This window comes from Synchiropus splendidus, chromosome 9 (genome assembly GCF_027744825.2).
Source record: "Synchiropus splendidus isolate RoL2022-P1 chromosome 9, RoL_Sspl_1.0, whole genome shotgun sequence".
NCBI lineage: Eukaryota > Metazoa > Chordata > Actinopteri > Syngnathiformes > Callionymidae > Synchiropus > Synchiropus splendidus.
In genome coordinates, this window is record NC_071342.1 from 12,902,537 (window position 1) to 12,929,842 (window position 27,306).

The 27,306-nt window shown below is 39.7% G+C and overlaps 1 protein-coding gene across 1 annotated transcript in view; it reads right to left on the reverse strand.

The window, feature by feature from the left end:
* The window catches only part of eys (eyes shut homolog), a 177,794-nt gene that overhangs the window by 93,443 nt on the left and 57,045 nt on the right, over positions 1-27,306 (reverse strand). Inside the window, exons 17-25 of the mRNA XM_053876067.1 lie at positions 26,742-26,855; positions 26,056-26,169; positions 23,658-23,855; positions 20,956-21,077; positions 16,801-16,922; positions 15,028-15,287; positions 4,738-4,834; positions 4,371-4,478; positions 1,517-1,662 (exon numbers count right to left, since the gene is read on the reverse strand). Coding sequence (XP_053732042.1) covers positions 1,517-1,662; positions 4,371-4,478; positions 4,738-4,834; positions 15,028-15,287; positions 16,801-16,922; positions 20,956-21,077; positions 23,658-23,855; positions 26,056-26,169; positions 26,742-26,855 — 1,281 coding nt within the window. The remainder of the gene's footprint in view (positions 1-1,516; positions 1,663-4,370; positions 4,479-4,737; positions 4,835-15,027; positions 15,288-16,800; positions 16,923-20,955; positions 21,078-23,657; positions 23,856-26,055; positions 26,170-26,741; positions 26,856-27,306) is intronic.

Sequence of the window (27,306 nt, forward strand, 5' to 3'; positions counted from 1 at the left end):
GTCGTATCCTTGATATATACAGTGGATGTTATTTAATATATATATATATATATATATATATATATATATATATCATCTATCGATCGATCGATCTATCCATCTATCTATCTATCTATCTATCTATTCTCTCTAAAATAGATAAATAAACAACAGCACCATTTATTTTATTCATTTAATATTCTCATTCTCTTCGCAAAATAAATAACTAACAGCACCTGAAGAAGATCCATTTGTAGTTTTGATTGTAGTCACTGTAAGCGGTGTAGTACTGATCATGGTGTTCTGCAAGGTGCTATACCAACAAAGTGTAGTTGTTGTTGTGCGTTTTTACCTTTCTCTTCTCCCCTAAGAGAATTATCAATGTGAAAAAAACTAAATTTTAGGTGGTGTTGATGCTGATTACAGTCTTGATGCTCAGCACAAAGATGCGTACGATAACAACAAACACCACGTTCTAGTTCTATATTTTTCATTGAAACATCGCTGGTAATAGACTGTTCAGTTCATATAAATATACATTCTATACAGCCTGAAACTCTACAGTAGCAGCATGGGTTGCACATGGAGAGACACATTCATGGGGAAATATGTTAATATCATTTCATGGCTCGCACTGGTAGAAATATTGTGGGAATAAATACTAGTATGCTGTAATTCTGGATCACTTCAGCCCAGACTCCTAAAAAACCTGACTCCTCAGTGGCTCCCTCAAGAAGAGCAAGTCAGAAAGGTGCAAGTGTAAAAAGTGCAAGACAACAAATATGTTTTACGGGGAAAAAAGTTGTTACTGGAGCAAATATGTTGTACAAGATGCTTCTCCCGGTCCAAACTGTATCCCTCGGCCATGTCCTCTCTGGGGGCAAAATGTTTCCTCAGATGAGCTCGGAGCAACAGAAAAAGTAATGACTTGTACTATGCGGCGCGTCAGCCTTATAATAAAAGCTCCCTCTATGGGAATTGGGCCATGCGTGTCAGGTTCTGCTCTCCAGAGTCGCAATCCCTCTGGGGTTTCCTCCCTTTCTCAATTGGGGAAGGATAAATTGATGATACAGTGTTGAAGACAAAAGAAATTAATCTTACCAAGACCTGACAGGAATTGGCCTTAGAACGCTTGAATGTGCGCCCACAAAGACACACACACACACACACACAACGGTCCTCACTTAAACAGTTCAATATCTGTCTGGACGGGGGGGAACATAACCAACAAATGGATTTTAGTTAAACAACAATAGGATTCAGTGAGCAAAGAAAAGTGATGGAATTAAATAACATAGCGAGTGGTTTCTATCAGATAAAAACAGTGACAAGGATGTATCTTGTGGGCTCTCGTGAAAAGCGGGCCCAATATCTGGCAGATGCAGGCAGGCTAATTAAAAGAAGCCATTGTGAGACAGTGTTACACTGAGCTAGATCTGTGTCAGCGCCGCCTCAATGGTGTGCTGCCTCAAAAGTCATGATAAGCTTCTCAGACACTTACATTGATCTTCACGTCACCCGAGGGCGAAGAAGTTACCTGAGTATCCAGGGCGACAGACACACTTGAAGCCTCCTGGCTGGTTGATACAGATGCCCTCATGCAGGCAAGGTGACACTTCACACTCGTTCACATCCAGGTCACAACGCCTTCCAAAATAACCCTGAGGGCAAATGCAGTGGAAGCTAGAAAAGATTAAACCCAGTTATTAGAGATAAACGGATATCGACCACATAAGCGATGCAGATGGTGAAGGTTTTTAAATTAAATATGACTTTATCATTACTATTATTACTGATAAAATAGACATATATATATATATATATATATATATATATATATATTATCAGTTTCTCTCTCTCTCACTCTTCCTCTCTCTCTATATATATGTATATATATATGTATTACAATATCGTAATACAATATTACAATATCACAATATTACAATATAATACAATATTCTTATGCAATAAGAATATGCATAATATGCAATAATAAAATTGCATAAGAATTTAGCATAATCTTATGCAAAATATTTGCATATGAATTTCAATTTTATATGAATTTCAAGTACATTCAGAGTAGTGGAAACCCTGGCCATTGTGTAGTGAAAAACAAAAGCAAACAGATGCTTTTGTTTGCTTTTGTTCAGGGATTCCTCCATGTTTGTTGTTGTTGTTATCATCCTAGCGTGTCTTGTTCATCAGTATGATCAGTGGACCAGGAACTACTGCACTTACAAAGGTATATATATATATATATATAGCGTATTAAAATGTGAGTCTGGGACTCGATTAAAAACATCTATAAACATTTTATTAACATTTCTCATTAATTACATTTTCATATTCAACACCAGAAATGCCAAATCCCTGTGAAATAAAGTCTGTCTTTAATCCGTTATTTGCATCACTTATGTTTCTGTGTAATCAATTCATTGAAATGTATCTCTTAAGATCCCAGCAATATTTAAATGTTCCACTGTCCTCCTCTAAAACAGCGGGATATACAGTATGTTATGATCACCCTACGTATTATGTGATGCAAGCTGCAGTTCACTGGAGGAGGTGTATTTTTGTTTACAGAGGATTAAGCATTTTGTGTTGACATGCCGCTTCATCTTTATTTCCTTAATCTGTTTTATGTACCCACTTCAACACCACAGAGAATGTATTATATCGTTGAAGTTCTCGAGCAAATACATTATTTCTGATCCGTGCATTATTCATGTCGAAGTGGCTTAACCTACATTAAAACACTGCAGCTCCGAAGAGAACAACTTTTTAGAATTTTAATACCTTTTTCAGGATCATGTTTGATCATGTACGATTTACATAAAGCTGTTGCTATCTGTATAACTTAAAGGCAACAAAGCATTGAGAGAAAAGCATCTAGGCACCTTCATCTCTAACTTACTGTTATTTATGACACTGCAAAATGCATTTTTAATATTTAAATATAAACCATGAAAGCACAACAAGAGTGCAGCCAAACCATTTATTTGCACTCATATTATGGTTTGTAAATTTTTGTTTTTTTATCTACATAATATGAAACCTTTTTATCAAGGCTGGGACTTTTTACATGTTAATTTGGATGCATGAGTTACAGAATATATAGAGTTCCACTTGTAATACTTCATCATTGATAGCGATGAATTCTGTTGGACAGCAGGTGGCAGTAATGTTACAGAACTCGCATGCACAACACACAGAGCTAAGCTGTGACTCAACCCCACACAGAGACAACCGTATTAAAATGTTTATAATACAGGGCCAAAATGTAAAAGAGATAAGCAAATAATTCAATTTTAACTGAAGCAGAGCACTGTTTTGTTAACAACCATATCACTGTACACTGCAACATCTGCACTGAAAGCGATGTTAAATATGGACTGGCATCTTCATAAAATATTTAATAATATGGCGGCAAATTAGTCTCCCTCTGAGCAACGTAATGGAAATTATATTTGATAACTCATGACTGAAACCAGGAGCCTAATCTGTTGGATAATGTGGTTTAGTCTATTCAATTCCCCCTCCCCAGCTGCCACGCAGCATAATTCACCTTAAGCACACACCCCAGAGAAGGTGCTTATCCAGTTTGTTGATGGCCAAACTGTAATTAGGCATCTGCGTATGGAAATTGAAGCGAAAAGTGAAAGTTATTTTTACCCTCCTTGTCTATGTTTTGAAGGAATGTTTTTGACTTGGATGTCTCTAGATGGACTGTAGTTGAATACGGCTGCAAATACTTGGAAATAGACGCAGAGTCTGCACCAGTTTCCTGCTTTCAATCGTACTTGTCTTCTGTTGTCTGGTAAAATCAATGACGGCTAACCGCAGAGTGATGCCCAATTGAGTTTGCTCAATTGCTTAATGCCCCTGCACCAGTTGCCTGTCTTATTTATGAATGTGAAATAGCCGCTTGCTGCCCTATTCGCCATCAACATGTTCAATGCGATTGGTCAGGGAGTTGGAGACAGTGGTGCTGGTGCCGGGCACCGAGGTTAAAACACCTGATATGAACTCCCCGGACTGCGCAATTAAGTGAGCGCTCCGAGCAAAGCCAGGTCACATGGGAGCGAAATCATGACGGGAGACAAACTGGAGACAAACCATTTAGGACTCAAATTGGCCCAGGGATTACTCAACCCATCTGTCCAACTAAAGCCCAAAGCCCCGGGGCTCCCATTAAGCACAGCAGAAAGAAGCACCAGCGGAGTAGAAGCCAATCGAGATACATGATGTTCCCGCTGAATTGGCTTTGTCTATACCAGCCTATGTGTGTCAAGGAAGAAGACAGGCTTCCTAAGTAGAGCTGAAACACAAGGTGTTTCATCACAATCCTGGAGATTTTGTTCTCCAGGGTATTGACCAATATTCATGCTTACTCATTTGCCTGGTCCTGGCACGTGCCGGCATTGAGGCACGGGTTTGAGGCACACTCGTCGACATCTTCTTCGCAGTGAAGACCTAGAAACCCCATCCTGCATTCACAGCTGAGGAAAAACATACAGTTTGTCAGACAACTTTACATTTCTTAAGACTGTAGAATTGAGCCCAAATGTAATTTTGTTTTTCGCTGTGACAACAAATGTCAAAAATCGAAACTTCCACGAACTTCCCTTGAGACGTAAAAAAAAAAAAAAAAAACCTTGCGACCTCAACAAAACCGTAGAACAAATCTGCTAGCTTTCTCTAATCGATTATCAAATTGGAGATATGGGTCACACACAAACCCTGGATAATGTTCATTACCTGTAACTATTGACCCGGTCCACACAGCTGCCCCGGTTTCTGCAAGGATTTGAGCTGCATTCATCGGTGTCAATTTCACACCAACTTCCTTCAAATCCTGAAAGATAGATAAGATGGTCACGGATCAGCAGGCCTCAGTACATCTGAAAATGCCCTGTCAGATAATAACAAAGGGCCCGCTGCACAGCATTCTAATGGAACTAGTGGCCCCTATAGCACATCTCATTCTCCTGCTCTCAGCACTCGCTGTTTCCCCTTTGAGAATGTGTAAGTCTAATAATACTTCAGTGCCACAGACAGATTGGTCTGAGGGTTGGTGGTTTGGGGTTTGGGAAGTGTGCGAGAGAATAACCATGTGTGTGAGTGTCTGTGTGGGGGGACATCTTGTTAAGTTGGGGTAAGAGGAAGAAGGGAACCCAAGAGCTCTCTTGTCCTCAGTCATTAGAGGGTTCAGGGCAGGGTGGCTAAGCAGATCAGTGTGGATGCTTTGTTGTACTTTTGGGGGTAGCTGGAGCTTGAGGTGACCTTCTTGTCATAAATTCTCTGGTGCCTGGGGCTGATGTGTTGGATAGGATTCTTCCCAGCAAAATAACAAGCTTTTTTACGCTATTGGAAGCGAATCACTGAAAGAGGAAGATAGCAATTACGGCTCATTCATAGAGGGGCAAGAAGAAGAAGAGGAACTGAAAACGTGTCGTACTAGTGGCAGGCCAAATTTCCATCGGGTACACTGGCACTGGGACAAAGAGCCGCAGCGGATACGCAACCACTCAGATCAACCACTGCGATTGGTCGCAGCCCTCAAAAGTGGATTCCAAAGGCTTCCACTCAAATGGATGAATTCCCCTGAGCACAGCAGGCTATACCATAAATACTCAAACTGTGTGGTAATATTTGAGTATTTTTAAGGTTTTTTAGGCATTTTTAGGCGGCTGAATTAAAAAAAAAACCAACAACCTAAAACAATTCTAACTGTTTCCAGGATAATTTATTGGCACTGACTTGAGATATTACTCAAATTTATTTAGTTTTTTCATTTATTTAACTTTTTGTTACTTAATTGATTGTGTACATGCAACAAATTCCATGTCATTTTTATTGAATACTGTAAGTAAGTGAAAGTGCAAAAAAAGATAAATAAAGAAACTCTGCGGTTGTGTGGAGTATGGTTTTGTTGATCTTTAGTTTAGTTAGTTAGTTTAGTTAGTTTAGTTACCCTGCTTTAAATGTCATAATGGCATAGCTATTTCATTTGCTACATCTTTGTAATAAATCACTTTTAATTACATTTCTAATTTTTAAATGGGTATTCTGTATTCCAAACACTGCAGTGATAACTTCAAAACTACTCAACAGTCTGTTGAGCTCCTTTTTAAACACATAAAACCAAATCATTGAATAGCACAACTTATCAAGACAATATAATAGCCTCCTCAAGGTCGTGCTTGAAGCCACATTTTACTGTTAAAGATATAAAAAGCCCCAACAGAAACCAATGAAATACCACTTTAGATTTCCTGGGCAGTTAAAAAAAAGTCCATGAGTTCAAAGGAAACGACCGAAAACAAGCGACCAACAAAATAGATGCTACTTATAGGAGGCTTTAGTACTAACTGTAAGGTGATAAACTGAATGTAGAAACTGAATGACACTGGGGTGTAAAGTAAAAAGTTCACTATAGTGACTGAAAATACTCGATGGCATCCCACTTATCCAGCCTAAGATTTTTACATTTACTGTATGGAACTGATCATTGTTTTTAAGAATCTAATAATAAAGAAAATAAGGGGCACTTTTGTTATGCAAGGAAAAAATGGGCAAAAGTCTGGCGCACAAGCACCACTAACCAACTCAGCTATGTGATATAAGTAAAGCCACAGCCTTACATACAGGGACACACTTCCATAGCAATGTCAACTGTTATAATGAAGTTGTCAGGTGATTTAACATCTGACTGATGGAGATGACCTATATTTCCGTTGACAAACCCAAGTTCAAACTGTGTTCCTCTTGTTGAGAATGGATGGTAATGTAGCACCCTAATAGACAAGACTCCACATTACGATGTCACGGTGATACATTGATCTTTCACTGATGTACCAGATGATTTAGCGCACACGTATGCTTAAGAGGATGCTGAAGTATAATGGAATCCATAAGTAGCACAGTGTAAAATCAGTTAAGACAGTGACACGGGCGCATCATGGGACCTGAGCATGCAGGGGAATCTGTGAGACCACAGAGAGCACAGAGCACCTGGTGAATTATAGGAGAGCACAGATTTTCCAATCTGCCCTGTCAGTCAAGACAATGGCGCAGCACCTGGGGGACTATTTCGAATGTCACTGCAATGTAATGCATCTTCTGCAACTAAGCAGTGACTGGAGGCATCTCTTTGACAGTGTACAGAGAGAGATACCCTGGGCGCGTGCTCACCACTCACACACTCATTCCATCATCCAGAGTGTGATCACCGCACCTGCTACAGTAAATGCCTCCGAGGAGAAGAATGCGCAAGTTATCTCTAAGTGTCCCGTAAAGTCACCATGATGGACGCTTTGAATTGAAAAATGACTGACATTGTTAGGAAAAGCAATGGAAACGAAGTTTGAATTTCACCAGTGAATTTCTCATCAGTCCCGTAAGAAGTCCCCCCTTTTGAATATTCGCTGTATCCGGAGGAAAGTGATGTCTGTACAAAATGGATGAGCGTTTTTCAATATTTTTAGGAAACATTGACAGTGGGACAAGAAACATCTGATAAAGGCTGTTTCCCATTTCTCACCCTGACACCCGTTTTTGGCACTAAAACTGGGTTTTGCGTGTTCACGTGTAAGTGCAGTATGTCCCAATACTCCTGAGACTCACCTCTTGAAATGATCCCTTCAAACCGAGGGAGCTCCGGAGATTACTTGAAACAAAGTGGGAATATGAAGGATACCAAAGCACTGTATTTAAAAACAATGTTGGATAGGACTACCGTGTCCGACAAGATGAACAATACTACATGTATGTAGAGCAGTATGTTTTTATTTCTTGTTGACAAACAACAGTTGACTACCATCCAGGCTAATGTTAACATCATCATACCTGCCCATTTCTTCTCCGTCTTCTCTGATGCAAGAGGCTGCAAAATCGTACACAGCGAAACACTGAACTACAGCCAATGACACATTGTCTTTACGTGTGACATCATGAAATGTTGTCAATCACTTCACTTCATTGTCGGAGGGCACTTCATAGTGGAGGACACTCAAAACCAAGTGCTGGTGTTAAGTGTTGGGGTGAGAAATGAGACACAGCCTAGGTTCTGGTGATGCTCCTGATTAAATGTGAATCCAGACAACTTTTGAAGAATTTGCCTGTATCTGTTGTGAGAGCTGTTATGCGGGTGAGTTCCTACTGCCTTCTCAGCCACTGTACTCATTTGAAACAGACATTTTGGGTCGGTGCTCAAGCCAGGTAAAAGGCCACTTGTCATGGTAATTCTTCCAAAAATGTTGTCGCTGTTATTGTTGGATCAATTTATTTGAATTTACAAACATAGTAAATATTTTCCAATTTATTTCTATTACTTCCGTTCATGCTGCAGACAAACTTTAAAACAAAACATACAACATTACTGAAATCAACTTTCATGTGACACAAGGTCGCATATACTCATTCGCTTAGTATCGAGTACATTTGAACATATTTCATATCAGGGAAATATCAACATATTTCAGTCAAGGAAAATGGGTTAGTGTTTTTCCTCTTTTATGCAAACAGAAACATACTGCTGCACTCAACAGGGGGTCCAATAATATGTCATATTGAAAGACACTCAAAAGCTCCTCTTCAACATGTAGAAATAAATATACTGCTTGGGCAAATAAATATACTGGAAATAAATACACTGCTTGGTCACCACTTGGGGTCTATCTGTGCACATGTCAACTTATTATACTACACATTCAGATATAATGAGAAGGCATCAAATTATATCAATAAAAAGATGACAATGATGGTATGCATACATATAGGAAGCAAACTTTTATATGTGTAGTATGTCAATAAATCTGCTCCCCAAAACTAAGGTTAAACGGATTCTACTTTCATGCTAAACCTTTCAGGTGAATTTCACTGCTGGATTATTTTTCAAATGCGTTTATGATGAATTACGTATTGGAGAAGACTTGATCTATTTGGGGAGTTTTGTGGGTGGTCCAGCGGAGTAAAAGTATGCAGATGGGTGAAGCAGCTCCATGTATAAATGTGCTTTAAACTGGTGACCGTTTGATTTATGGCTTTCAGGTAAACCCATTGTCCATTCCAAAACAGGTTTAATGAGCTCCTTAGTGGTTCTTATCACAGAAAAGTACAGTAACTGAGGATAAACATGCACAGCTCTCCTTCCTTTGATATTTTATTCATTTAACTGCAATACAGAAAAAGTCAGTGTGGACATTGTTCGCCCAGTGGGCACATGAAGGGAGTGGGCAACGAAACACACACCTGCTCTGTCCGAGTCTTTGCATGGCTGTATGTGTGTTCGCAGTAAAGCGAATTCTAGATCACTACTTAATGATGCAGACAGTATGAGCCAGTACTTTAAATAAAGTTTTCAATGAGTTCCACAAATATGTGCTTCTCTTTAATGAATTTATAATGTGGCTTAGAAACAGCCTTGCATTTTCAAACAAAGTCTCCACAAAGTTGGAGAGAAATGCTACAGTTTATTGAGTTAGGAGGCATTCTTTTAGCCAATGGAAAACCAGCAGTACATGATCGCGTTTTATGTTTGTGGTCTCAATCCCTGGCTGCTTTTACACAATTGTTTTAATGAACAATTTATTCGTCTAAAATGTGTTAAATTCGCCATGTTAAAAAAAATGTGATGTCATGACCATAACATTCATAATGAGCGAAAATAAGAATGAGTTGATTGAGGGACAAATTATTATTAATAATATTGAAATGTAAATTACATACTACAACAAAATTACTACCTGCACTTTATCAATACATATTTCTCATTTCACATTTTTGTGCATTTATCTGTATCTTCCTGATGAATATCATGGGTTCAAAATGTCATCTACATCTAAGATTATTTTCATTTTCTCTGACACTCTAAAAATGCTCTAAAAAAGTGTACAAACACTTTAAAGTACACTAAAATGTATGAATCGTTTGCAGTGCTTTCTATTCTCAAAGATGAATTTGTTGAGCAACGTTGAGTGTGTGTTAGCGGTTGGCTCTATCTGATAAGCGCACCCAAGTGTCAGTGAAGTGACTTTCTGCCAGAAATAGAGATGGTTCTTAGACATCCACGCGCAGCTCAAGTCTGTGACCCAATTTCAACCCGAGACCAACAACTAGCTTACCCTGCCTCCCACCTCTTTCCGCCTCTCCTCCCACCTCTGTACTACTTCACTGGGAGCTAGACTTGAAAATGCACTGAAGGGCAAACCTCAAGGAAAAAATACTAAACTGGCTATGAAGCTCAGTGATGCAACTTTTATATATTACAGTCCGTTTAAAAAGAAATGCCCACAGTTCAGTCTATACCCCCGAAAGCATCCATAAGACTGTGTGAATCTCAAAGAAATATTTGCCCACCAACACACGAATAGACATCAAATTGCTCATTTGGTGGGAACTATTTTAAGCCTGTTTTGCCACCTGAGTTAAGGACAAAAGAGGATGAAAACAGCACAAACTTTTTACAGGATTAATTGTGCATCCTGGACTTCACTGGAGGTACAAGTCGTTGGTGTCATTTGGCACCGGTAGCTACAAAGATCCAGTTTCTAACTGTAACCCTGAGGAAAACATGGCAAGGACATCTCTAAGTGAAGACTTTTTGTAAGACAAGAAAGAGCTGGCCTTGCACTGCTAATCTGAAATCAGTGCTTCCGTGCGTTTCTATTTCATCTGTTGTAGTTGTCGGCCAGGAACCTCAACCTCAACCTCTAGCCTGACTCTCCCATTTCCAGGTTGCTCTTCTATCACTCTCTGCCAAGTAGCCCTCATTAAGGCCAAACCGAAACATCTGTGCCCTGCAGACAAGATGACTTGGGCTTCCTGGCTAACAGCCCCACCGGACTGTCATTGCTCAAACGGACAGAAAAAGTTGAACGGCTTTTACTCAACTAAGCTTTCAGATAATTCTGTGGCTTTTAGTTGGGCTCTCTTAGTTTACAGCTAAAAAAGAAAACTAATTTCATTGTGGGTGTGTTCCGTAAATCCTTGGAAACACAGTCCCAGCAGACTCCTCCTAATGGTTGTTTTTTTTTATTTCACTTAAGTGACCACATCATGTTTTTCATTGGACCGATACAGTTCAGAGATGCGTCTAGGGAAAACTGTGTTTTGTGCAGCAAATCTAATGGATAAAACACCTAATATATAATCTTTAGAAAATGGAACTGCAGTTCCTCCCTAAGCCCCATGAGCCTGACGCCTCATTCCTCAGAAAGGTCTGTAAATCTAAAAAGCAAGCCGACATTTTTTCACTTTTTAAAGGATAGGTAAATGATCTTACTTGAACCAAGTTTTGTACCTCTCTTTCCGCTCAAAGATCTTTGGAATTCTTTTTGTTGCATCAGTGTTTTATAAAGGAACAGATCATATCAAAACAAAGCGGCTTGCCTTATTAACCCATCTGTCCGAGTGTGTTACGCACAGTGGATGAGTGGTGTGCGGTGTTAAGCCTGTCTCACAGGAGTGTCTATTGGTTGGTGTGACAGCTCTCCTCATTGGCTGAAGGAGGCGTGTGCGTACTTGCGTGTTGACGTAGGAAGTGTTATGGAAGCCAGAGAAGCTTACTCGTTTTTGACCGTGCTATTGATGTTTTTTGTTTGGAATACTGCAGTTATTTTGTTGTCACCAGAAGAACAATTTCAAAAAATCCCATCAACAGGAATAACTGGACACGCGTCAACTACAGGCTCGACTTCCATAACAAAGTGTGTTTGGAAAAGAATAGACGGAACCATACTTACACCACCGTAAGATAAAAAAAAAAGCATACCAGAAACGGACTTCTTTTTTTGTGCTCTGGCTTCATCATACTCTGCACTACACCTAAGATGGCAACGCTCTGTCCTTGTGAATTCAGAGAACTTTTGTGAGGGCAGTCCGCCTCCCTCCCAGCCATCATTACGCATCTCTGCCTCGACTATCCTCCATCACATTCAACATGGCCTGGAAAAGCCCACCTGCTTCTTCACAAAGCCCGGAATTTGTGTCTTTATATAGTCAATGTCTTCAGCTGCAACAGCTCTTCCCATCAATGTATTCACAACATGATCATAGAAATTATGAAAATTACTGAACGGTGTATTATTCAGGACATGTAGTTCAAATAAGTAGTTTAATTCAGAGTTTATCTGAGCTGCTAAAGATTTAATGTCATGGGCCGAGGAGAGAATGATTCCAACAAACCTTGGCTATTAGTGGAAGATGTAAATAGTAACAACGGGTAGATGAGTATCATGAGGTGTCATGAAACAGCACTGCAGGGTTGATGAAACAGTTTCCTGATTTTCAGAGGTCACTTCTTTCTCCATGGAGACAGTTTCACTCGACTCAGCATCAATGGTTCAAATTTCAGTATCAATCATTTGAGCTCAGTCCAGGAGGATGCCAACAATGCATCATCTATTCTGAACTGCATTGGTGTCAGGTACCGTATTGAATCGTATTGAAACGGTTGACGTCATCAGCAAATGGCGGCCTGGACATATTTTCCAAGCAAGATTGTTCCTGTTGTTGTGGACAGGTGTAGAAAGATATGTCTGTTGAATGTACATTGGATGTGTCATTTAATAATGAAAATGAAAATATTCGATTGAAAAACAATGCAACTCAGTTTAAAACAAAGGTGAACAAAACTATGTACTGTGTACTATGTACAAAAACTGTGTACAATAATAATAATAATAAACAATGGAAAATCTGTTGAAGAACGAAATCAGAATCAGCTTCATTGTCTTGGTCAGTGAGGATCCCACCAATAAAATAAAATAAAATAAAAATAATAGAATTAACTGGTAAATAAATAACCCACAAACCACATGGCAGTGACTCTAATTACACAAATAAAAAAAGTAAGGAATGATCCTGGCTAGTGAACTACAGTCGTCCCTTAGACAAACAAGCAACGATCAATGTGGTGCATCAATTATCCAATCTTCAAAATTGATGCTAATGCCATTGAAATTCAAAATAAAAAGGAACTCCTCTGTGCATAATTGTGCATTATTATGGACGACTTTTAGCAGGACCGAGGAGGGATTTGAGGGGTTGGAAATGTTTCCTTGCAAGACTCACATTGAGTCTTGTTTGTGCTTCTTTTCTTCAATTGTTATTTACACTTTTTTTCTGTGGAATAAACGCATCATATCAAAAGAAAATATATGGAGAAAGTGATTAATACCGAAGACACATATTTGACATTTTCCTGGTTTGAATTCCTGATATTCACAGTCAGATGTGATATTTATTGGAAAAAAAACGCCCAGAAAAATGTTCCTTGCAAGATTGATCACTGTTATTGTGCTGGAAATGGGTTGCCTTCTCCATGTGGTGCCAAATATAAAAGAAAGTTAAAGGAAAACTGCAGTACCAGAATAAACTGTTATGATAAGGTTGAGCCTCCTGTGGACATTATTCTTATTTCTGTTTGTCAGTGCAGCGTCATGAGGTGACAGAGCTTATCAGCCTCATCATAATCTGGGAACCAAATGAGCTTCAGTTGGTCTTTATAGAAGCGGATTCTATCATAACTTGGAAATAATGAATCTATTTAATTATGGCAATCCAAGGTGGTGACACCAGGCAGCTTCACCAAAGGCATGGCTGAAAACGAATCGGTGTTAAAACGAAGCATTTCTCTGGCAGTAAAGATCATGAAAGTAGGACAGGGAATAGTGTAACGCCGGTTTCCTGCAAGCGGTGAATGGGACACATTTTCGATCAAGGAATCACTTCTGAGAAAAGATACGGTTTACAAACTAGAGGGAAAGAGGTGTGTTCAGGGTGATGTGAAAGGACGTGAGACCATTAGCTCTTCCTGGTCATTCACCATTACTTCATGCAGTGAAGTACTGAAATTTCTTCACTCTCTCTATGCAATGTCTGAGGCTACTTTTGCATCTCTGCGGACAGTCCAAGTGCCATGGCCAGTAAAGTGCCACTCACCATAAGTGTCTGTTTAACTCAGGCTTTTATTTGAAATGTCACTGTCAGCATAAATCCTAAAATCTGTACCTTAACAGAAAGAACCAGGCAATATTTGAATCATATCTGAAGCATCTACAACTACTGTCCTAGAATAATGAATAATGTGAATTATCTTTAAAAAAGCCCAGTTAATGATAGAAAATAAATCCAAACTTCAATATTAGTCAAGATTAGTCTCCATGTAACTAAATAAAAATGTGATAAATGTACTAAGTTATTATCCATGAATGATGACATTTCATGAAGCAGTGTCTTATTTTTCAGAATCCAATACATGGCAGTATCTACTGCCAAAAAATGAGGACACTGTTTCATCAAGACATCTCCGCCGCTTCATGAAACCTCATCAACCTATCAGATGGTTAGCTGAGGTATCATGAAACAGTACTGCAGGGTTGATGAAACAGTGTCCTCATTTTCAGAGGACACTAGATGGTTTAGAAATGATGTGAGGCTTCATTGAATTAGTTGTTGGATTCCAAACACTTTACAGCAGACAGTGCCATCTGGTGGCCGGTGAAAATCAGGACACTGTTTCATGAAGCCTCATGTACCCATCACTACCAAGAATGATAGAAATGTAGTCGAAATAAATTCCATCCTCTCTGTGTTGTGTGAACAATGACACCACCTTCTATCCCATTGACTTTTTATGAGATGTTCGAAACAAAGCCATAGAGAAAAGTCATTTTCTATATTTCTAGACTGATATTTTAAGCAAAAATACTGAGCGACACAGAGCATGAAAAGTGACTGTTCCTCACTATTTGCAATTTTAAATAACAAGTATAACAGTGGCGGTTTAACACTATTTTCAAGTGTGTTTCAGCTCAATGAAACTTTTAATAGCGGCTTATTCTAACTTCAGTGACTTTATTATACTCTAAGAACCCTTCAACTTAAGTGTGTCTACCTAGCGCAGTAGGAATATGAAGAATAAAGCAGTTTCACCATCGCTGAGAAAACATTTTAACGACAATTCTGGACTTTTTTTTTTCAGATAAGCAATGATCTTTAATAAGGAATATGTGAGGGTGTATAGGTGTGTGTGCGTTCACTCGCCAGCTGGGCATCTGCAAGAGGCTGTTCCATCGGAGCGTGTCAGGCAGGTGGAGTTGTGCAGGCAGGGATTGTGAAGAGGGTCGCAGGGGTCGTAAGGCTGGTTGCACAAGGGACCGTTGAAGAACGGCGGACAGGTGCAGGAGAACTCCCCAGGTACATCTGACTCCTGACACTGAGCTCCATTTAGACAGGGCCCAGATTCACACTCATTCACATCCTCAGAGCAGTCCGCGCCAGTCCAGCCGCGTGAGCACAAACACCTGAGTTGGAGAAGTGAAACCGACTTCAGGTCCAAAGCATTTTTAACCAATTGAGAACAATAATTCATTTATTATTTTACTAATGCTAGAGTGAGCAGACAACAGATCAGAAATTGCATGGATACCAACAGTTAGCTTAGCAAGAACCGGATCAGTCACCAATCCAGAGCCCATATTTTACCAGAACATTAAACACACACACACACACACACACGCAAAAGATTCTATTTTACTCCATACAGTCAGGGCATGTTATGGAAGACATTATTTATGATAAAAAGTGCAAAACAGTGAAACACTATTGCCACTATTGAATAAGTAAAGAGGCTAATATGGCTCCTACTTTGGAGCAAAGATCCGGGTCGGATTAGATTTTAAGACCATGAACCTTCCATATTCAGACAATTTGATGTGACATTTGAATCATTCTACAATTTCCTATTTATGTTATGAGTTGTAATATTATTTTGTAACCTTTTAGATTAGGGAACACATATGAACAGTTAAAAAACAAATTACTTGCCCGTTTACGACCAATACTCTGTAATTACAGTGCTGTACAAAGTGAAACTTGACTATTTGAGGGCAAAATATGAACAAAACATTGATCAATACTATATAATTATTATTTAGTGGATAATATTCTGCTAATACAGATATGAAATAGTAGTTTATTTGGGAACTAAATGTTACCTGATTCAAAGTGTGACCTAATATTTTAATATGTATACATACTTTATGTACATATTTTATTTTATTTAAAAAAAAAAAAAAAATAATAAAATATATATATATATATATATACACACACACACGAGGATGTACAGCATCTGCTTTCTACATGCTTTACAGCATATAGAAAATATGGATGCATTTCAATAATTTAACCACATGCATTATGTTTGCTAGGAGCAACTCTATGAAGACGATCTTTCTTTTTGTTTTTTAAATACTATATAATTTTTTTTTTTTTGCTTCTGTTCTCAGATTAAAGGTTTGTATCAGTTGCTTGTAAAAAAAAGAAATGATTTTGATTCACACATTTAATTAAGGACAGATGAATGTAGAAGAGAAGCGGCGAGGACAACGGTCGCGGTGAGAGCCATCGTGGGAACGGAAGCGTGCGCGATCCAGAAGTGCTCTCCAAGCTGGTGAATATTCCACTTGGTGGCAGTGAGCAGCTGAGCACGGCCAACCACTCCACCTTGCATTCCTATACAGCCAAGGGATTTTCTACCTAAAGCAGTTTTACGTCTCCCCAGCGCGGAGGGCATTAGCACAAGCAGATACAGCGGCTTTTTCCTCCAATGACTCACACATCCCCTGGAACCCTTTCATGCTGTGAGCCACTGATTGACTCATTTGTTTTACCTGCCATCTGCAATTCATTATCTCAGCTGCCAGTGGAAGGACATATTGCTATCTCTGAACAGCTTTTTTTTTTTTTTTCCAGCCCATGCATTTATTAAACGCCTTGTGAGGACAGGGCCCTGGAGCCAGCACACACACCTACTTGTAGCTGTTGAAGAGGTCCGTGCAGGTGCCGCTGTTTTTGCAAGGATGAGACGAACATTCATCAATTTCTCGTTGGCAGTGCTCCCCCTCCCAGCCAGCGTGACACAAACACTCATAACTCTGCAATATAAAAAGGCAGAACATCATCCAATAAATACTGAAACACAGCGACAGAGTGCAGACGATTTACACATGCGGCAATAATTTAGGAACCACCTCATTAAAATCTCATCATTTTCACTTCATTTATTGCGTACAGGTGGTGGCGCTCAAATCGGAACCTCCTGACGGGTTCTGCGTCTATTTATGAGCGCGGTAACGCTTGGTTCAATTCGCTTCTGAGACTGTACAGCAAAAGTGAAACGCCTACTCGTTGGGACAGATCGAGGTTCTCATATAGTCGACCGGGCTGCGCTTGTGTGAAGTGCTCGCATTACTGCATGCACATATCTTCAGCCACCCACACTTGCTGGATCACATACAACCCTCTCTTCTTGACGCCATTCAAGGAAAAGGGCAGCTTTTATCAAGCTCACAATGCCGTCGGTCCTTGTTCTGTACTGATAAAGATGTTTGAACATTAAATCTTTGCGTATTGATAATTTTTCTATACCCTTTTCTCCCACACCTGAACTGCAACCTTGGCTTATCGTTCAGATAAACTTTCTCGTGGTCTGAACCCTGTGGCTTATACATCGACGCGGCTAATATATGGATTTTTACAGCGTCATAGAGTCAAAATACTGAGGCGACATCAAACCCTTAAAGTGCTCAAAATGTGTTGTTTTCCCCCGCGTATCTTCAGCTCTGCAAACAGAGCTGATCTCCTGGAGGGCCGGAGACCAGGGGCAGCAGCTGAGGTGTCAGAACGTTTGGACACACGGGTTAAAACAGCACATTTTGAGCGCATAAATGTGAGCATGTGAGGACTTCATGATTCAACTTCAGAAGATTTTTTTGTCTTCTCATGAGTCAGTCACCATGCTGGACCCCATTTTCAAAACTAGTATAGAAGTGATCCTCATGCGTTTTTAAGCCTAATATTTTGGTGCACTCTATAGTCCAGAATTTACAGTTTCATAGCACTCTGATACTCAATGTATGTAATAAATGAATATAAAATAAAACGTCATGCCAATTCCTGCAGCACTTGCATTCAAACAGCAATAAAAAAGTACAGTAGGTTTTTTTATTATTATTTTAGAAGCAGTAGAAGAGTCCTAACAAATTGTGGGGCACTGTAGAAAAGTGACCCTCTGGGAGCAGATTCTAGTCTGCTTGATTGGTCAGTTTCTGGTGCAACGTGACTGTTTCTCGTCTGTGATTGGCTGAGCAGCTGTGCTGAAGGGGCACTGGGAAAAGTGCTGCCCACAAGCTCTATGTACTGAACAGAAAGCTAGTGTGCTAGCATTATACTTCAAAGTATAATGATTAACAAATTGTAGGTGACAAAGAGGATAGAAAAATGGACATATATTACACAGGTATTGATGCCACACTTTGATGCCAGTCACTGTCTTTCTCCAGACATGCCTTTTTTTGTGAGCAGCGCTGCTGCATGTACTTCAAACTCCATTTTTTAGTAATCACATTTCGCTGAAAGCTGCAGATGGAATAGAAGGATAAAATAGCATGTCACTCCAACACATCTTCATGAGAAGATATGATTTTACTCTTTTTATCCACTGCGTGGCTCATCACCAAATGAAACTCAACTTGCGCTGCTGATTCATTTTCTAGGCTTTGAAGGGGCTTGAGTCAGGCGAGAGCGATCACTCACTTCCATGACTTGGAGGACCAAACTATGTAGCTTTAAATTATGTGCTGATCAGGTCAGAATATATTTTTATTCTTTTGTTTATGAAAAACATCTCAGCATACATTACTTTCTCCAAGTTCAAACACTCCTTTACGCCCTGAAACATCTATGGCAAAAATAATGAGAAATACTGATCAATACATATCAATATGTTGTTGAAAATATGTATGTACATCCTGCCTGAACATTGCATGTGCACCACTTAAAATTTATTAAATATTAGATGACCATAACCTGTATCTCCCAGAATGCATGCCACTTTTGAGTTGCACCATCTCTGATAGTTTAGTTTCACTTTATTTTTTTTCCATTCTTGTTTGTTTTTTGTCTTTTTCCACAGCTGCATTCTGCCAGCGAGTCAAGTTTGTCTTTTTTCCTTGACCACTGCTATTGATTTAACAGGTGACGGTTCACTAAATGAAAGGGCACCACTAAGTCCAGTGAATCCAAGCCAAATGGCGTCCAGGCACAAAAGCTCCAGCTGGCTTCAAGGAGTTCTATTATTACTCTCTTTCTTAGAGCCATTTGGTGGTGGAAAAAAAGGTTTGAGATACGCTTAAAATTTCACTCAATCTCAAATATTAGCATGAAATATTTAGTAACATTTTCTTGGGTTTCAAAATCTGTCTTTGGTCATTTAAGAAAATAAATGCCTGATCATCTGTATCCGAATTGATCCTTTATATCTTAAACAAAGTGACATGTAACTTCACTGACACTTATCTTTCAGTGCCGAACGTTCTGAAGTGATTAAAACCTGCATGTTTCCCATCAGTTGTCAGAGAAAACTGTCAAAACGTGAAACCTGGGAAAGCTCCTCGCTGTTACTCTCATGCTATGGAAACTGGTCATACTTCATTATAGATCCCTGCCCACCGCTTTTCAGAAGGTCCAGAGAGTGGTTGGAAAAAAAAAAAAATCATGCTAATCTGTATTTTATTCTCTGAAGGGGAGCTCTTAAACTTTGCGTGATAGAATTTGTACACTGGGGTGTTCAATGTTAGAGGGTACCAGCAGTCATCTTGTGATGAATTAGTTACCTCCAGGAGGATCATACTCCATACCCCTGGCAATAGAGCATAATCTCATCTTTGCTGCTAAGTCACCTTCAGGGACATCATCGGCGTTAAATCGGGTAACGCTGAGCGGGACACAGTGCCGCTAGAAAATTATGGATGATACTTTAAATCAAGCTTGCTTAAGTTACAGTTGGCTCTCAAGACCACACGGAACCTTTGTAAGTGCAGAAGTTCCTGGTCCACTGATCACACTGATGCACAAGACACGTGGCAGCTAGGATGATAACAACAACAAGAAACATGGAGGAATCCCTGAACAAAAGCTAACAAAAGCGTCTGTTTGCTTTTGTTCAGGGATGTTTTTCACTACACAATGGCCAGGGTTTCCACTAGTCTGAATGTACTTGAAATTCATATAAAATTGAAATTCTTATACAAATATTTTCAAGACACTAAAAGAGCTTTAGTTTAAATAAGGTACAGTATGTATATATATATATATATATATATATATATATATATATATATATATATATATATATATATATATATATATATATATATATATATATATATTGATGCTCATTTTAGCTGTTTTTGTATGAAAATAAATATTTAAAGCAATTTAAACCAAAATACTTTGAAAAATTGGGATTTATATATTATTGTTGTATCGATAGTTACCATATTTCAGTAATATCTAATGCATACCATTAACACAATACAATTTTTGATAATGTTGTTAAGATAGAAGTTTGAAGGACGAATAATAGGGAATAAACATTGCACTTTTGTTCACTCTCTTCCTGAAAAAGAGTTTCTAAACTCTTCAGTTTGGAGTCATATTTTCTCGTGAAAATATCCAGTCAAAAGTGTCATCATTCTGAACAATTCCATGAAATGATGATGATTTACTGATAGAGCTGTTTGGTGAGAAGACAAACCTATTGTAAAACGTCAGATCGTACATGTAACTCCAAACAGGATGTTTTTCTTTTGTTCTGACTGCTGTTCGTGTCAAGACAAGAGGCAACGCAAAGTAATCGAGAAAACATTTATCTGAAACTAGTTTTACTTTCTTGCCGTTCAAAAATGAGTGGATCTTTTATACACCTTTGTTGGGGCACCTGTCATTCGACACTGAAGCCAAGGAAATAAGCAGGACAACTTGACAGAAGTTAGCTTTTTGTTATTGTGGTTTAATTACACTAAATTGAAATCCATTTGCCTCATTTAAACCTCATCAATTCAGATATTCATAGTTTTTGTCAGACGTCTTCTTAATATGCAAATAGTCCATTAAACTGTCACGTACCAGATGGAGGTCTTTGCATATTGAGTTGCTGCTGCACAAATTGTTGACGCAATCATCAATGTCTTTTTCGCACCTCAGCCCCGTGAAACCAGGACTGCAGACACAGTTGAAGCCGTCGACCACTGCAGCAGAAGGAACAGGTTAGACACCACAGATCTATCTATCTATCTATCTATCTATCTATCTATCTATCTATCTATCTATCTATCTATCTATCTATCTATCTATCTATCTATCTATCTATCTATCTATCTATCTATCTATCTATCTATCTATCTATCTATCTATCTGTCTATCTATCTATCTATCTATCTATCCATCCATCCATGGATCCAAAAATTTTCAGATATGCTTAAAATTTCACTCAATCTCAAATATTAGCATGAAATATTTATTAACATTTTCTTGGATCTCAAAATTTGTCTTCGGGCCTGATCATCTGTATCCGAATTGATCCTTTATATTGTGACAAAATGAATATAGTCTAAAAACAAAGTGACATGTAACTTCACTGACACTTATCTTTAAGTGCCCTAACGTTCTGAAGTGATTAAAACCTGCATGTTTCCCACTAGTTGTCAGACAAAACTGTCAAATTCATCCATCTATCCATTCATCCATCTATCATCTATCCATTCATTTTCAACCCTTCATTTTTACTTGAATCTTATTTCTCCTTCATTTTAAAGCAATTTTTCTGTAAAGGATAAATGATAAAGAAATTAGTCTACTGTTTCTTTCCCCACGAGTCCGTGAAGCTGATCAAGTTTGCGGATGACACCACCATCATCGGGCTCATCTCAGATGGAGATGAGTCGGCTTACAGGAGGGAGGTGGAGCGGCTGGTGTCCTGGTGTGGCCACAACAACCTGGAGCTCAACGCCCAGAAGACAGTGGAGATGGTCATAGACTTCAGGAGAGTCACAGCTCCTCCATCCCCTCTCATGTTGGCTGGTTTACCTATTTCCATTGTAGTCTCCTTCTGCTTCCTAGAAACCACCATCACTGAGGACCTCAAATGGGTCCCTCATCAGGAAGGCCCAGCAAAGAATGTCCTTCCTAAGGCAGCTACGAAAACTACGACTGCCAAGTAGTTGCTGGTGGAGTTCTACACGGCCGTCATCTGGTCCATCCTCACCTCCTCTATCACTGTCTAGTACAACAGCGCCACCTCCAGGGAGAAGAGCAGACTGCAGCGCATCGTACATTCTGCTGAGAAGGTGATCGGTTGCAGCCTGCCACCTCTTCAGGACCTGTATGCTTCTAGGACCCACAGACGTGCAGGTCGGATCAGAGCCGACCCTTCTCATCCTGGACATTTGTTCCTCTTCCCTCTGGCAGGAGGCTACGGTCCATCCAGACCAGAACCTCCCGTCACAGGAACGGCTGTTGAACAACTGTTGAATTCGTGAACAGCCTTGTTGTTATTTTATTTATTTTATTTTTTATTTGTCAGCACTTTATTCCAGAACACTTTCCTAGTTAGTGGGCTCCCCACTGACCATGGCAATAGATTAAATTAAATCCTGATTCTGATTCTGATTCACTTGGATGTGATCTCTGGCTAGTTGTGTCATCCTTGTACTTCAAAATCTGAAAATGCGCTTGGAAACCACGTAGTGAAATATATACCGTCAACAATAGCGCAGCAAAGAAAATGGGGGTCAATCAATTATGAGTCGTGCATCAGGCAGAAACGCCTTATTTCTCCAACATTATGCCGGTTCACCCTTCCTCAGTGGGACCCTGTAAAACAAGGGTGCAGATAATTGAAGTCCTCATCAATTATTTTAGCGTTCACCCTGAGATGAAGCCGAGACGCTGAAACTAAGTGGAACAGAGGGAGAAATTTCCATTTGCAGGCCAGTGCTTGTTGCAACGCAGATATCTCTCAGTCATTTCTCCATTTAAAAGTTTGAATATGGTGAAACCACTAAGCGATGCCTCCCCTTCTTGAATAATCAATGACACCAGATATATCACACTGTTTCCGGAACACAACACTGGCGTACAGGCCGCCACTGACAGAGGTAATTGCAGTTCTTACAGGAGTGAATTTATTACTTCCCCAGTCTGGGTCCCAGGATTCTTCATTATCCCAAAGATTTACCACGTAATCTATGCTGTCACTCTGTCTTGGTACGTGTAGCCGCTATTACTCTCATTAAATGCTTTAGGTCCTGGGTGGCAGCAGCATTACTCATCCAAGTCACTACATCGTTCTCCTTGGTGCTGGGTTGGCTCAGGCTGCATGTTGGCCGTAGGCCGGGAGGCCTCGCATCGCTAACCTGAAGTGAACCGGCCGCTCTGGAGGTAAGTCCAGACGACTGGCCACCACAAGAGGCTGCTTCAAATGTTAATACCCCACAATCACAAATGCTAAAGGTTGCAGTGTCATGCTGCAGCTTGTCCTGAAAGATGGGTGATAGAAATGTGTTCAGATGGTAAAAACAAAAAAAAAAAACAACTGCTAAATTCCCACAAAGAACAACCAGGAGAATGTAATAACTGTGTTTCTGGCTTTGTGACAGTTTTTGTTCTTGCATTTTTTGCTTTTTTGTATTTAAGATTTTGAGTGCCCTGTGCCAGGAGTTTGACCCCCATGGATTATTGCATGCTAAAACATCTATCCCATGCTACTGACATCACAGCATTAAAAACAACCTGACTCTAACCGAAGAAAACCAACAGAGGATCAGTACCATCATAGCAGGAGCCGTGAACACATGGATTGGAGCTGCACTCGTTCACGTCCACCTCACAGTGAGGTCCAGCGAAGCCTCTGAGACACTGACAGCGGAAGCCCCAAGGGTAGCGATCCTGATCCAGCTCCTCTATACACACACCTCCATTCTCGCAGGGATCGCTGGCATCGCAAGGCAGGAAGTCACAATTGCGACCTGGAGAGGCAGAAACAGAAGCAGCGAGGTTTATTTTCAAAAAGTACGTCAATAAAAATGACAATTTGTGAGCGATTATGAAGGAAATTTAAACATTCAGCAATTACGGTTTACACACATTGTGTGTGTGCAATTGCCACCTACAATTTCAAAATTTCAAGCTACACAAGGTTGACATAACAGTGATGATCCCGCCTTCAAAATGTCATAACATGAACCTACATTAGGTTCTTAATTCAATTGACTGTGTGGGATTTCTAAACTGTGATGCAAGTCTGATGCCTGCGAAAAAGAGGTTTCATTTCACAAGAAAGAACCCTGTGCCCAATGTTGAAAATCTCTGAAGCGATGTGCTGTGGCAAACTCCAATTCAGGCTCAGCCAAAACACAATGGAACACGTGATAGGACGACAAAGATTTGGAGGTACATGGTCAGCAACTGCCAACCCAGAATGGGTTCAAGAAAGGATCCAAGAATTAGAAATATGTTTTGGGCCAAAGGCAGATGGTGCTGAGAAACATGTGCAATGAAGAGACATCTGAGGGCCTGTCCCAGCTACACGGGGCAAGAAGCACATACTCACACCTAGTGACACTCCTTAACTTGTGTTTTTTGGTTTCATTCCAAGAGTTACCTTCTGGCAGTGAGGCTCCAGGACTGAGCACTCTGCCACAAAAGTCAAATCAACAATGCGATTAAATATTTATAAATACACTGTAAAAGGAAAGTAATATCCGCCGTCGCTGGATTTGGCTGACAGCTTTAACTACTGACATTAGCAGGGAGTTTGAAGCATTTCCCACTGAAAACAAAACAGAACAATTTGAAGAAATTGTAGTTACAAAAGATGAATGGATGCGATTCTGAAGATCAAATCTGCTGATGGTGATTTTCAAATGAGTTGTTTTGTTGTCGAATATCAGACACCACGCAGAGCTTCCCAGCAGAGACGAATTTGTGGCAACACGAAGCATTAGTCTCGCTCAAGTGGAAATCTCACCAAACTCTCACAGGATGTGCTAAAGTGACAACAGCGTAAACACGAGTGTGAGTTTAAAAGAGCCATCTGGGGAGGAGTGGAAGCTCAATGGATGTTTACCATCGAGTGTAATCAAACTGCTGCGCTTGGCACGCTTTCAGAAGTGACCTCTGGATGACGGGGACATGCCGGAGCTCTCGGTTGCTGCTACACAGTCCATTCACGGATCTCATGATGGTGAAGCAGGAACATGGAACTGAAGTTCACTGGCCGGAATTCTTTCATGTGAAGAAAAGTCTTGATACTCTAGTTTGAACTCCTCAACGCGCATTGTCAACTGTAGCTGAAAACAGACTTTTCATAATTATGTAATATACATATAACTAGATAAGCATTTACTGTAGTGTAGCATTTACTTCAGATCGCCACTATATTTCCACTCATTTCCAGCTGCAGTGTAATGTTTTTTTATGGGCTAATATTATTGTCCTACATTAATCTTAGCAGTATAATTCAATATTTCGTTTAAAGCATTATCTGTTTTGTCCCATTATTAACATTTTTTCATCCATTTTTATGAGCTATTTTGCTGGCAGACAAACAGATGAATGCCAACCATCACTTGACCTCCTTGGCAAAGGTTACGCATTTGATAAACTTCATAGAAGATAAAGAAACGGCGCAGACATTTTGAAACTCAATGTCCCTTGTGAAAGGACATTAACTTAACTCCAATGTTCTGAAATATCGATGGTTCTGGCACCCAATTTAAAGCTATATTGCAGGTTTTCATGACATAAATCTCGAAGAATGAATGGATGGATGGAATCCGGCAACAGGAATGGAGTTAAGGTTGTGCCCTCTGATAAACCATAGGATGAGAAGCTTAATGGGGGGATCGGTTAACAGGCAGATAGATTTATCGATGAGTCAAAGAGGCATTGACGGTGAGATCGACAGGCGGATGGACAGATGAATTCATAAACAGGCAAGTGAACGGAAGGATGATGACATGGATTGATGGAGTGATGAATGGAGAGATGACTAGAGCGCCACAAACATTCAGACTGGAAAAAAAAAGTGCCCAACACAAGTCATTATCAGCATTGTGAAAGGCAGCAGTGGGAAATATTCATGTGGTTAAGTGAGATCAGAGCACTGAAAATAATCATATGTGAAGTTAATTGAGTTTTTGAGGCGGTTCCCAGAGGTCTCGTTACCTTTAAATGGAGCCACACATTGGCAGAGGTAATTACCATCCTGGTCAATGCAAGTGGCTCCATTCTTGCAGGGAGATGAAGCACACTCATCAATTTGAAGTTCACACTTGCTGCCTGGGACAGAAGAGGACGGAGATGAATGAGTTTTACAGAAGAGATGCAAATCAATCAAAGTCGCGGTCGAAGAAGAAGCCAGTCGATGCTGGACATCCACTTGTATCACTCTGTTGCGGTTCAACATTTCGGAAAAGGAAATGCAATATTCCATCAGACTGGGCGGGAGCGTGAAACCACAATCAGGAGGTGTTGTTCAAAGGAACCTGGGATACAACACATGATGATGATGAGGATGATGAGGATGCTGCAGTGGAGGCTATTACAATCATGAAACATGAAAGGACGGAAAACAATAATGGCATATAGTGTCTCTCCAGCGAGTGGTGCATTTTTTTATTAAAAAAAAAAAAATATATATATATATATATATATATATATATATATATATATATATATATATAATTTTTTTTTTAAGAACAGACAAAAAAGAAAAAGGAGATGATTTAACTAAACAATGAAATAATTTCATATTGATGCATGAACTGCACAGCTAGAGTGAAGTGTGAAACATAAATGTTTAAGAAGACAAAAAAATAAACAGACATGACAATAATTATGTATTCACTTACCAGTAAACCCACGCACACAGGCGCATTCATAGCCAAGAACAAGGTCAAGGCATGTGCCGTTGTGCCGGCAGGGCGAGGATTGGCACTCATCTATGTTGACTTCACAGAAGTTGCCTAAGTGCACATTTGGGAAATAAAAATGACATGTATGATGCAGGATTTATGCCTTTAACACACACACACACACACACACACACACACCCACAAAAACAGCCTCATGTTGCTGTAATGATAAATGCCCGCCAGTTTCTGAGGGTTTTTACACAAAGTTGTGTGTGCTGTTGCACACAAACCAGCAGGGGTGCTAACGGCACACAACTGGTCAGACAACAGATCAATTTCCTTTGATCTTATGAATCTCCGTGAACAGCATTCTAAAAGTGCTCTACAAATAATGCTTTATGAAAATGAGAAAAATGAGTTTTATTCAAGCCACTCTCTTCTGTGTTTGCATCTTCTTGAATGTAACTGATGTCCGATCGCGATATTTAGCACAATATTTTTCTCTATGGCAAAACTAAGAGCAGAGCCGGCGATAATGTTCAGGTGAGAAACAGTGAAACAC